Source organism: Calliphora vicina, chromosome 5 (genome assembly GCF_958450345.1).
Source record: "Calliphora vicina chromosome 5, idCalVici1.1, whole genome shotgun sequence".
In the NCBI taxonomy this organism is placed as follows: Eukaryota; Metazoa; Arthropoda; class Insecta; order Diptera; family Calliphoridae; genus Calliphora; species Calliphora vicina.
In genome coordinates, this window is record NC_088784.1 from 114,444,722 (window position 1) to 114,458,664 (window position 13,943).

The following is a 13,943-nucleotide window of genomic DNA, read 5'->3' on the forward strand; positions in this document are numbered from 1 at the left end:
ATGATTTGCAATTAACTAACTCACTATTTATATGTCACATTGGTTACGGAAAATTCTTGTTTTTATAAGATGCCGGATGGTAAAATTTAATTATTTGGTAGCTCTTTTATTGAATAAAATATGATACATTTTTTATTTTTTTAAATGTAAAAATTATAGAATCAAAAATTCTTGTCCGTCATGCAATCCAAGTAATTCAAAAACGCAATGAAATATTTAAAAATCGTCTTAATAAACTAAAAGCGTTAAAACATATGGCAATGCTTAAAATCTTATTTGCAAATAGTGTCGTTAATCAGGAGTTGTTTTCGTGAGTTAGCTATTCGCAAATAAAAAATTAATTCACTGTTTATGCGGCATTTTTTTTTTCTAATTGCAATATTTTTATTTGCGAATAAGCCGTGCGTATAAACGTAGTATGAGATAAAATCAATTTCATTTGAAGAGGATTTAAATTGAGTTTTGTTAGATAACTTACAAAAAAAATTTCCCCTATTTATTTTATTTATGAAAAACGGGATTTAAAATTAAATAATCCCGAAAACCCCAGGATTTTCGGGAACGGGATTCCCCGTTTAGCACCTCTACATATAACTCATGATATAAAAAAATACATGGTAGTTTCATTTTCTCTTTATCTCAACCTAATTAAGAATTTGACAATAAAAGGGGTTTTGAATTTTATGTCTAAAACAAAGCTACTATATTCATTAAACTTAATCCGATTTTTGCCTTTATTGAAGTATAGATACTTCGGAACAAATCAAGATCCGCGTAACAGTTTATATTTTCATAATTTTTTTTCTGTTAATATTCACATTTTCTGTATTGCTATGTACTATTATATGTATTGACTTTAAATTCATTTAACTCTTAAACTAAGAGAGAGCAGGGAAAAATATTAACGTTTTTGTGCTTATAATTATGAGAGCTATCAACACCAAAGAAATTATAAAAATGCAAGCTGTTTTGCTGATCTTGATTTATACCGATACTTCATATCGCACTTGATCAACAAGAGGGTATTAACTCAAAATTTTAAAATTTTTAAAATAAAAACTGTTTGTGTTTACATTTTAAGAGAATTTGATAATCTGAATACATCATTGTATGTAAATTCTATTTAAAAAAATAATTATTTTGTTTTTCTTTTAAATTTTTTCAAATTATTGCAAAAAAAAATGAATTTTTTGAGTTAATACCATTTTTCTGACAAAATGTAAACAATTTTATTATAAAAAGAGTCACATTTCGAATTAAAATCATAAAATAAAACCAATTTTATCAACAAAACAGTATCAACTCAAAATACAACCAAATATAAATAAAAAACTTTGATTATTTTTAACTTGAATAAACGCTCAACTCAAAATACCTTTTTTATGAAAATATACGATGCATTTCAATTTCAACTTTTGTATTAACTTGAAATAATACCTTTTTGTTGTATAAAAGTAGTCACTATATTATCAAGAAAATGGTCTCAAGTGGTCTCGGAATACGTTGAAATTTTTACAGTAGATATTGATGTTGTTAGTTGATTTCTTGAAAAAAGTGAAATTTACAAAATTTTGAGTTAATACCCTCTTGTTGATCAAGTGCGATATATAAATAAAATAAAAAATATTTTATTCAAAATATTATTGTGCGTTTAGTTTTTCCATATATTTCAAAAGTTATATCTAAATAAATATTTTTTGAAACTCGTACGAAAGTTGTGGCCTTCTTTTAAAAAATATGGAAGATTAAATATAAAGATGGAAGATTAAATATTTAAGTCCGGCACTGTATATGTGCTCCAAGATTTTATGGACGAAAAAAACTTTCTAGGTACAGGCCGTCCCCCCCTCTAGAATTGTTCTATGTATTGTAGAAACACGTTGTGTAAAATATTAGGATGATAGGATAACGTTAACTGGTGGCGCAACGACGCTGAAGTTTTGAGGTGCATTTACAAGGGGAAAATATGCAATTTTTTCAGGTTTTGTAAAAATTTTGCCATTAAATTATGACTTTAACAATTTAATTTAAAAGAATCGAAATGTGTACGTAATTGTCGTTATAATAAGATATAAAAGACAAAAATTGGTCGAAAAATGTTAAAGTTATTAAAAAATCGCCAGGCCATTAACGTGTCTTAGGCCACTAGAACAAGAAATTTATTCTAGTATTCACAATAACAGTACAAAAATGGAAATTAACCCTTAATAGCACTTGGGGTCCAAATGACCCTCAACTTTTAAAATCACGAAAAACACATTAATTTTGACCCCAAGTACTCTTAAGGGTTAAATTCCATTTTTGTACTGTTATTGTGAATACTAGACTTCATTTTATATTTTTCTTAAGTTTCATCAAAATCGGCCCAAAAATATATAATATTTCGCTATCTTTCCATGAGAAATTCCAAATATTGAAAAAATTGACATTTGACCTTCACGATTTAAGGGTTAAAGTTTTCCGATTTTAGTAAAACTTTCAGACTATATTTAAAATTACCTTGACTATATTATTCTGAATAGCTTTTACTTAAATATCATTACAGTAAGGAAATTCTAGTCATTCCCCAAAATATGGCCAAAAAATTAGTTTTTCTCGAAAATCGCAAAATTTATATCGCAGGTACGGAAAAACTATACGAGGTATTGACATACTTTTTTCACATTTTTATTCCCTATTATGTTGTCAATAAATCCCCATGTGATGATCAAAAAATTCTGAAATTTGTTTAACAAAATTTTTAAAAATTTGAAATTGGAGTTTTGAAACTGCCGTTAAAAAATTTAATTTTTTTGGTCATACCTGCGAATAGGTTAACGGTATCCTACGAGGACAAAAACTCATATACAAGTAAATATGGATATATTTTAAGTAAAAATTAGCTTTTATTTTAATATTTCTCAAAATATGTTAATTTTGTTCATAAATTTCTTGTTCTAGTGGCCTGAGACACGTTAATGGCCTGGCGATTTTTTAATAACTTTAACTTTTTTCACCAATTTTTGTCTTTTATATCTTATTATAACGACAATTACGTACACATTTCGATTCTTTTAAATTAAATTGTTAAAGTCATAATTTAATGGCAAAATTTTTACAAAAACTGAAAAAATTGCATATTTTCCCCTTGTAAATGCAGCTCAAAACTTCAGCGTCGTTGCGCCACCAGTTAACGTTATCCTATCATCCTAATATTTTACACAATGTGTTTCTACAATACATAGAACAATTCTAGAGGGGGGGCGGTCAAAATTCGCAATTTTATTTTTTTGGAGCACTCTAATGTACATAGATATTTTATACCAATACCAATAATAATGCAATAATACAGACTGTTGTTGTTCCATGGTTAGAAATCAAGATCAGCGAAACAGCTTGCATTTTTATAATTTCTTTGGTGTTGATAGCTCTCATAGAGAAAATGTGAATATTAACAAAAAATAAATTATAAACTGTTACGCGGATCTTGATTTGTTCCAAAAAATGCTACAAAAGATGGCATATCATCTTCGAAAATATTCGGTACGTTGAAACGTATCACATGGAAGAGTAAATTTTAGTACACGAATGAACATAGTACATACGTACCTCAAACCAAAAATATTTACTGACCACTTCTGACATCTTAAGTTCACCATCAATTTTATTGAAAATATTAATTAAGTCATCTAATTCTTTTAAACATAATCGACAAACCATGTTTGTATTAAAAACTTTGTAAACAATAACTTTTTAATTTTTATGCGAATAAAAAACAAAATTATTTGCTACATTTTGCACGCGCGTGAAGAAATATAGAAATGCAAATCAGCCGCAATAATAAGATTTTTTTTAAACACGTAAACAAGGTGCCATCGGCAACACAGCTGATTATAGAAATAGTACGCACAAATGTCAAATCAAGACGCAAGGTGCTTTTAATAAGGTGCCATCGGCAGCACAGCTGATTATCCCCTGTCTATACTTGATAAATTTGTATCATGATAAACGTCAAAATGGTTGTCAAGATAAAAAATTATCAGGTATAGTCTCCATTTATTAGTATTATTGCTTCGTTATGACAAAATTGTTAGTGCTTTTGCTAAGACAACTTTGTCTTGACAACAAATGTCATTTATTGTTATGATAAATATTTGTCAAGTATAGACAGGGACAAGGCGTATTTAACAAGGTGACAGCAGTGGCGAATTGAAATAAATATAGGCGAATTCACTTATTTTTTATATATAGAGTTTGACATACGGGCGTACGGACGGATATTTTTTATATATGTAGTTTGACATTTGTGCGTGCTATTTCTATAATCAGCTGTGCTGCCGATGGCACCTTATTTAATGCACCTTGGACAGGGAGTTATAGAAATAACACGCAAACTACATATATAAAAAATATTCGCCCGTACGTCCGTATGTCAAACTCTATATATAAAAAATAACTGAATTCGCCTGTATTTATTTCAATTCGCCACTGCTGTCACCTTGTTAAATACGCCTTCAAGGCGAATTCACTTATTTTTTATATATAGAGTTTGACATACGGGCGAATATTTTTTATATATGTAGTTTGACATTTGTGCGTGCTATTTCTATAATCAGCTGTGCTGCCGATGGCACCTTATTAAATGCACCTTGTACGCCTTGGTGCCATCGGCAGCACAGCTGATTATAGAAATAGCACGCACAAATCAAGGCATATTTAACCAGGTGGCAGCGTAACGCCAGCTGACTATTTTTTGCTTTACTCATGATTTGCCTTGTGAAATGTCAAAAACTTGTTTACAAACATTTTTAAAATTGTTATAAGATTCAAACGATTATTTTATATTTAAAAAAGTGAGCATTTGTCATCGCTTTAAGTGCATAAAATATTTAAAAGTGTTAAAAAAAACTATTTCATTTATAAAAGTGTGTTTTTGTGAATTTTTTTTTGACAGTTTACACGGTTTTACACAAACAAAAATGACTATTGTTCTTGTAATGTTGTAATTGTTGTAGTTACGCTGCCACCTTGTTAATACATCTTGGCACAAATCAAGGTATATTAATTATAAGGTAGTTTTATCAGACCAGCTAATCGTTTTTTGCTACTATGTTCATTTTTCGCCGTAGTGCATTATAAATGTCAAACTTTGTTTACATTTTGTAAATGCCAAACTTTGGTTTGCTGTTAAATTCGTTTATGTTTTAAAACCAATAATAATACTACACGAAATTAGTTTTATTTTTAAAAACAATAAATTAAATTACAAACAGAGTCAAATTTATAAACATTTTTTGTTTAACAAAAATTCGCTTTGATTTATTTGTGAGCTGTTGTTGACAAGGCGTATTAACAAGGTGAGTGCATAAAATCAGCTGTTTCTTAATTCGCTGTGGTTTTATGTACACTATATGTCAAACTTTGTTTATGTTTACATTTGTTATTGTAAATAACATAGTAATATTTTAATTCGCCTTGATTTTGACATTTACCGTACATTTTAACAAAAACAAATTGCCTGTTGTTTTTTCATTGTTGTATTTGTTGCCGGGACGCACTCACCAAGTTAATACGCCTTGGTTGTTGACATTTTTCCCTGCCAGCCAATTCGCCTTCAAATGCAAGCACAATGTCAAACTACATATAAAAAAAATATAACCAATTCGCTCGGTATTCTGAATTCGCCGATGACACTACCTTATAATTAATATACCAAGGTGCATTTAATAAGGTGCCATCGGCAGCACAGCTGATTATAGAAATAGCTCGCACAAATGTCAAACTACATATATAAAAAATATTCGCCCGTACGTCCGTATGTCAAACTCTATATATAAAAAATAAGTGAATTCGCCTGTATTTATTTCAATTCGCCACTGCTGTCACCTTGTTAAATACGCCTTGTAATATACCTTGGCACAAATGTCAAACTACATATTCGTGGCGAATTGACAAATACAACGACAAATACAAGGCGTATTTAACAAGGTGACAGCCAAAGTAAATTAATAAAGTAGACTCAGTAGAACAGCTGACTATTTTTTTTACTTTGGTCTGAACTGTCAATTCACTTGTGGTTGTTGTGGCGAAAAATACAACAAGCCCAAAAGCAAAAACAACAACAACAACAGGCAACTTTGACAGCTCAGACCTTAAACCAAAAACAAAATTGCTTGTGGTTTTGTAAATGTTGTATTTGTTGTAGTACTGTCGCTACTTTATTAATTTACTTTGGTGACAGCAGTGGCGAATTGAAATAAATACAGGCGAATTCACTTATTTTTTATATATAGAGTTTGACATACGGGCGAATATTTTTTATATATATAGTTTGACATTTGTGCGTGCTATTTCTATAATCAGCTGTGCTGCCGATGGCACCTTATTAAATGCACCTTGGACAAATACATCATTTACAGAAACAACAGGTATTTTGTTTTTGTTAAATGGTAAGTGAACTGTCAAAGTCGCCTGTTGTTGTTTTTGCTTTAGGGTTTATTGTGTTTTTCGCCACAACAACCACAAGTGAATAGACAGTTCAAGGCGTATTTAACAAGGTGTTAGCAGTGGCGAATTGAAATAAATACAGGCGAATTCACTTATTTTTTATATACAGAGTTTGACATACGGGCGTATGGGCGAATATTTTTTTATATATGTAGTTTGACATTTGTGCGTGCTATTTCTATAATCAGCTGTGCTGCCGATGGCACCTTATTAAATGCACCTTGGTATAGAATGTGTTGCAAGGTGCATTTAATAAGGTGCCATCGGCAGCACAGCTGATTATAGAAATAGCACGCACAAATGTCAAACTACATATTTGAAAAATATTCGCCCGTACGCCCGTATATCAAACTCTATATATAAAAAATTCGCCTGTATTTATTTCAATTCGCCACTGCTGTCACCTTGTTAAATACGCCTTGGTGTAGAACAGAGATGTCCAAAGCTAAAACTGTGTTTGTGTTCGTGAGCGAAAAAGAGATCCACTGAAAGAAAAGTTTAGTGAACTAAATAAAAGATGCCAATATTATTAAGGCTTTATTTGTTAATAATAATCAAGTCAACAAATTTTCGACGACATATTATCATAGCTCAGTAATGGAGAGTTCGATATTAATCATTTTCGACAAATTTGTAAATATTTAAAATAGTTTCGTTTCTTATTTTATTATGTTGTTTTGATTAAAATCATTTCAAATCTGAAAAAAATTGTTCGCAGAAGTAAATTGAGGTGAAAAACCAGACAAATCTGCAATAATTTTTTAAAGTTCGAAATATATTAAACAATCCAAATATTTCTTTCAGTGATCATGAAAAAAAATGTAAAATAAAAAATAGTAATCAAAGTAAATTAATAAAGTAGACTCCAAGGTGCATTTAATAAGGTGCCATCGGCAGCACAGCTGATTATAGAAATAGCACGCACCAATGTCAAACTTCATATATAAAAAATATTCGCCCTTACGCCCGTATGTCAAACTCTATATATAAAAAATAAGTGAATTCGCCTGTATTTATTTCAATTCGCCACTGCTGTCACCTTGTTAAATACGCCTTGGTAGACTCAGTAGAACGGCTGACTATTTTTTTTATTCAGTCTGAACTGTCAATTCACTTGTGGTTGTTGTGGCGAAAAATACAACAAGCCCAAAAGCAAAAACAACAACAGGCAACTTTGACAGCTCAGACCAAGGTGCATTTAATAAGGTGTCATCGGCAGCACAGCTGATTATAGAAATAGCACGCACAAATGTCAAACTTCATATATAAAAAATATTCGCCCGTATGTCAAACTCTATATATAAAAAATAAGTGAATTCGCCTGTATTTATTACAATTCGCCACTGCTGTCACCTTGTTAAATACGCCTTGATACGAATTAAAGGCCTGCACAAGACAAAATTTTGTAGAAAAATGTGTTACTTCAAAATTTGATGCTTTGTTTTGTTGTGTCGACGCGCACATCATGCTGTTCAATGTCATCGCGCCGCAAAAACCATGTTGTACCATGTCATCGCGCCGCGAAAACCGTTTCACAAAGTATACAGAGATGTCAAATCTAACGTTTCAAAAATCAGATGATAGGGCAGTTCTCTTAAAAAGGGATAGCAAATATTTTGTACTACAATATCAGTGATGTGTTAAAGCAAAGCGCTATACACAACGCGAATATGGTAGACAAAGTAATGTAATCAAAACAAAGAAATAATCAAAACAAAACGATGAAAAGGGCAGTTTATAAAGAAAGAGACAAATAGAAAACGAGATTATTTTCTATCTCGTGACGCCTCTGTATACTTTGTGACCGTGTTGTGCCATGTCATGTCTATAACTATTGATGATGCTGTTGTTATGTGTGGTAGCTTGAATTGATGTTAACAAGTGTCGCATTGTTAGGCAGAATAAAATTGCATAGCATAATGAAATTGTACACAACTGCTGAACTGTGAAAATCTGAGAACTATTATTATTTAGCATTATATATTTTTTTTTTAAATATTTAGAACAAATAATATAAGGATTTTTAAAAATTATAAATAATAAAGTGTAACACATGAAAAATAAATTCATAATTGGAATGAATTTTTTAATAAATATTAATTCGAACATGAATTTTTTCCAAACTTTTTTCATTCAGAATAAGAACATGTTCATAAATATTATAAAATTGTACATGAAGGAAATTTTTGCTTTTTTTACACAAATTTTTTGCTATTTTATAATAAATTGCATTATGTAGTTCAAATATTTTTGTATAATATCCCAATATTGGCCAATATTTCTAAATGTATCGACAAGTCTGAAACGTAAATAATATAATTAAAATTCAAAAAATGCAGTAAATTTAGCCCATATTTTCTCATTGTATAGCTGAAAATCATAAAAAAATTAAATATTTTCCAAGAAAAATTTCAAATATTTTTGAGTAACATAAAAATATACTAGAAAATTTAAATAATTTTGTTCAATAGGAAAAAAATTTTCTGTGAAGTTACGCAATAAATGCCCTACACTTTTTCTTCAAATCGTTGGGCAGTTGCATTTGTTCCATTGGAACATTTTCGTAGATTTATATTTTTGTAGCAATTATGCCGCGAAAGATTCAGAGACACTTCATTAAATTTAAACACGTTTTTACAACGAGTATAATAAACACGTTTGTCTTTAATATCATTAAATATATTATAAACTTCACCGTTAAGGATTTATACATTAATTTAATTTTCTTTAATTAAACACCGTCTAATAGGCCAATTCGCTTTGTTCATGTAGTTTTATTTTACTTGGGGGTTACACGATCAAGTTTTGCCTTTCAAGTTTTAATACACTCCCACTTTTTTACTAATACACTCACACTTTTAAGAATTGAAACGAACTTGGATTCAATTTCTCATTCAAGTTGGTTTTCAATTTTTCTTTCAAGAAAACAGCTGATTACAGGTTTTTGCCCAATTTGTACTAAAATTGTTTTCAAGTTGCGTGCTGCCTACGTCACAGCTTTCAACTTTTATAAATTTTCACAAACAGTATATGTAAAAGACTATCAAGAAAAACTTGATCGTGTGGCTGCAGTGTTATTTAGCAATGTAATTATTAAATGTCCCGTTAATAATATTCGAGCGGTTGTACCTAAGTCAGGTAGTATTTAAAATATGTATGTGAAAAACATTACATTTTTAATTCCATGAAAATTATTGGCATTTTATGGCTTATATTCCACGTATTCCTTTTTAAGTAATAATATAATAGGTAATATTACTAAATATTGTAAAATTTTCAATTTTTTTCTAAATTAATATTTCCATAACTCTACTCATGAACATTAGGCATATAACTAATTTTAGCGAAATTTTTGGCATACCACCACGTGAAGGCCAATGTTGTATAAGTAATGAAAATCATTTTTTTAGGTCATTTGGAATCAAAAACATCACGCACCAACACCAATTTCTAAAATAAATCAAATTTTTTTTTCTCCGAAAAATTATATAAATAATTTCATATTTTTTTTTGCAAGTGCGAGGGATACTTCCCTTACTTAAAAATTATCTTTTGAAGTATGTCCGCAGTTATTATTAAAATAAAATATATTCACCCCTATCGCGAATCAATATTTCACATGAAATATTTTCCCTTTTCCTTTTTTCGTTCATCAACTTTGTTCACGTGAAAAAATTCCCCTTGTTGTGAAATTTTTAGATGGAATTTTGTAAACAATAAACAGCTGTTACAAACAAAATCAACTATTGTGAATGTAAAGTTCATCGTGATATTCCCGATAGCAATTTTCCCTTAGAGGGAAATGAATATTTCATGGGAATAAAATTTCACATGTTATTGCCGATATTTTAAAATAATTGAAAATATTTCATGAAAAACTTTATGGCGTTTGGTGCGTGAACTTTTTTAACAACCGCGAAAAAATAATACCGTGGTTTTTTTTAGATTATTTTAAGGTTATGTTGCGGTTTGTTAAAAAATTTCAAACCAACAAACTTTTACAATAACAAATATACAGAATTTTTGTCACCACTGCGGTTTGTTAAAAACCAGAATTACGAAAGCAAAGTAAGTTGATTAATGAAATTAAAAATTAAATAGTAATTTTAAACAATTTGTTACTCCCTTAACAGGAAATCCGGGCATAAGTTACAATCCCTCTTCAAATTTCATATGTTTTTCAAAGGCAGTTTTAATACATTTTTTTATTTAATTGTATATATATGTATAATTATGTCCTGTGGTTCCTATTGGGAACAAAGGGCAACAATTTTATTAGTTTCATTTAATATATAGAAATTAATTGAAATAAATCGTATTTTATTTCAACTGATATGTCCGTCAACAGTGACGAATATATCCATCAAGTTTGATTAGTCAACTGTGACCGGTATATCCATCAAGGTTGATTTGTCAACTGTGACCGATATATACATCAACGTTGACTAGTAAACAATATTAGAGTAAGCAGTGCATATATATGTTCTATGGACGACAAAATGCATAAATTAGAAAAGGATGCAAAATCACACGTACACAAAAGTTTCCATCACTTTTTTCATATTGGCCTTAAGAAAATGATAGAAACTTAGTTCTACGCGATGATGGATATTTCTATCAACAATGCCATTCATATGACCGGTAAAATGACCGTCACTGTTCTTGTAGGGTTGTTATCAAGGCGAATTTATACAAGGTGGAGTCAGTCACTCAGCTGATTACTCTTTTTTCGCTTGTTTGGTTCTAACATCTGTCAAAGCTTGTTTTTATACTTCAACATCTATATATTCAAAGCTAATTAACAAAATATTTATATTTTGCATAAATAAGTAAAGCCCTCACTATTCAATTATCTACACTATATTTAGTTTTAATACATATTTGTTTAATTTTTGACATTTGTTGTTTTTGTAGAACTACCACCACCTTGTATGAATTCGCCTTGGTTGTTATTGTATCACCCATGGTGTAATGATGTACAAGGTGACATTAATCAAACAGCTGATTATTTTTTTGCTCGAGTTTGTTTACAACTTCAATCTTGTCAAAATTTTGTTTTGCTGTAGTTTGTATACATTATGTCAGTTGTTTTTGACACTATAAAAGTTATTTGTTTTTGTATTGTTGTATTTGTTGCCGTAACGCATACACCTTATAATCATTACGCCATGGTATCACCAGTATCAAGGCGTATTTAACAAGGTGACAGCAGTGGCGAATTGAAATAAATATAGGCGAATTCACTTATTTTTTATATATAGAGTTTGACATACGGGCGTACGGACGGATATTTTTTATATATGTAGTTTGACATTTGTGCGAGCTATTTCTATAATCAGCTGTGCTGCCGATGGCACCTTATTTAATGCACCTTGACCAATATCAAGGTATATTAATTATATATTATATTAATTATAATTAATATACCTTGACCAGTATGTGTGAAAAGAGAGTAATTTTTCCATATATATTACTCTTCTATGTGTTTATTCTATGATATCTACCACAGATTATTACAGATATGAATCAGCTGTTTTTACAAATATGTCAACCAAAAAACAACCAATAAATAAGTGTCAAAATGATCGTGGTTTGAAGAGAGGGACAATGGTATAATACTATTTGTTTGTCCCTCTTTTCAACATAAGTTACTATTAATGTGTATGTATGTACAATATTTCAAATTATTTTGACAATAAATAAAATGTAAAAAAATTGGTTAGCAATTTTGTGTTTAAAGAAACAACCAAAACTGGCAATTTTTGCTGGGAAGAACTTTCGACATGGTTTCCATCCATAATCGAACCATAAGCATATTTAATTTAGTTGAATTAACATATTTTCTAAGATTATGGGAAATCTAAATATATTTATCAATTAATATATTTTGGGGAAAATGCTGAAATGAAGATGCTCTGCTTTTTCATCCACTAGATATTTGGTTTTTTTTTGCCGCTTTAGTCCTCTTGATCTAGTCAATCGCAAACCGCCGATATCATAGCTTATAACTGGTTGCGGTATGCCTTCCAGTTTGTTCATACATATGTATTTTGAAGTCTGCACTAGAACAGATGAATTTACCGCAAATATTACAGATTTTAAAGAACACAGCACAAGTTTTAAATTATTAACACTTACAATTTGACGCATTTCTTGCAGGCAAACTTTTTTCCTCTTCCGACAAATGTGTTAATTTGTGAATACGTGAGCATCTTTAAATGACTTGCCACATTTATAACAACAAACTTCTCGACATTACGTCCCACATTCAGCACATTTCAAATGATCCGGATTTAAGTGACAATGTGGGAACAAGCTTACATTTTCCTTCTATAGGTTCAACGGATTCTTCTTTAATAATACGAGTAGTTGGTTGTATAATTATAATTGGCCGTACATTTACATTTTCTTTGAGTTTTTTCACAATATTTTTCTAATTTTGATTGATAATTTTATTATTATTTTATTTACACAAATTTGTATTTAAATTTCAATGTTTGTTTTTTACATTCATATAGATGGTTTCTCACACTCATTACTTATAAAAAAAGTCTATGTTTTTTCTCGCTCTGTAGATTACGACCATAATAAAATAGTTTTAAACGTCAAAATAACCATACGGTTCGATATTACATATTTGACACCTATCATTGGTTGCATATCTGTATAATCTGTGATATCTACTATTTAAATCAGGTTTTATTTCTGAAATCGCAATCGCAATCGAAACTTCTTTTTTTGGATTATGACCATGCATTTTTCCATAAATATCTTCAAATTTTCTTAACAAATAACTAAGTATGGTCGGTCAAGTCCGACCATATAATACACTAAGTAACATTTATCTTTTAAAAATTAAATAATTTATATTCATGCGTAATTTTCGAAGTGGGCCTTAGTGGAGCTATGACCAATTATTGACCGATCACCATGAAATGAGGTCGTAGTTTATCTCTATGTTGAATTGTATGTGTATACCAACATTTTTGTGAGATTTATGAACATTAAAGTGATTTACGGAAGCGGAGGTTATATGGGAGCTATGACTAATTATGGACCAATCATAATAAAATTTGGTGACATGAATTCGGTATACATAAAACTTACTTGGAACAATATTTGTGTAGATATCTAGATAAATTAAACATTTATGACCGATAAAGTCCAATTTCGGGAGGACAGATTTCATCCAGTTTCAGTAGGCTTCGTCCTTGGGCCTAAAAAATATATGTTCCAAATTATATCGAAATATCTTCAATAAAACACGATGATTATCAACATTTTATTCTGGTTGACTAATCGTTGGAAATGCCCATATATATTTGAAAGCGCATTTCAAAGACCTTTCTCTTGATACTAATAATACATATATTTCCTTTTAAAAAATGTTTATCCTTTTGATCCAAATCCAAATAGTAATGCATTCACACATGTTTTCATAAAATAAGTCCACAATG

The 13,943-nt window shown here is 29.9% G+C and overlaps 1 protein-coding gene across 2 annotated transcripts in view; it reads right to left on the reverse strand.

Moving 5' to 3' along the window:
• The window catches only part of LOC135960371 (transcription factor grauzone-like), a 36,674-nt gene extending 32,896 nt beyond the window's left edge, over nt 1-3,778 (reverse strand). The window contains exon 1 of one of the 2 annotated variants that reach the window (XM_065511647.1): nt 3,613-3,778. In XM_065511647.1, coding sequence (XP_065367719.1) covers nt 3,613-3,699 — 87 coding nt within the window. In that variant the 5' untranslated portion in view covers nt 3,700-3,778. Of the gene's footprint in view, nt 1-3,588 lie in introns of both variants that reach the window. The other variant, XM_065511646.1, reaches the window with a different exon arrangement.
• Nucleotides 3,779-13,943: the final 10,165 nt, after the last annotated feature.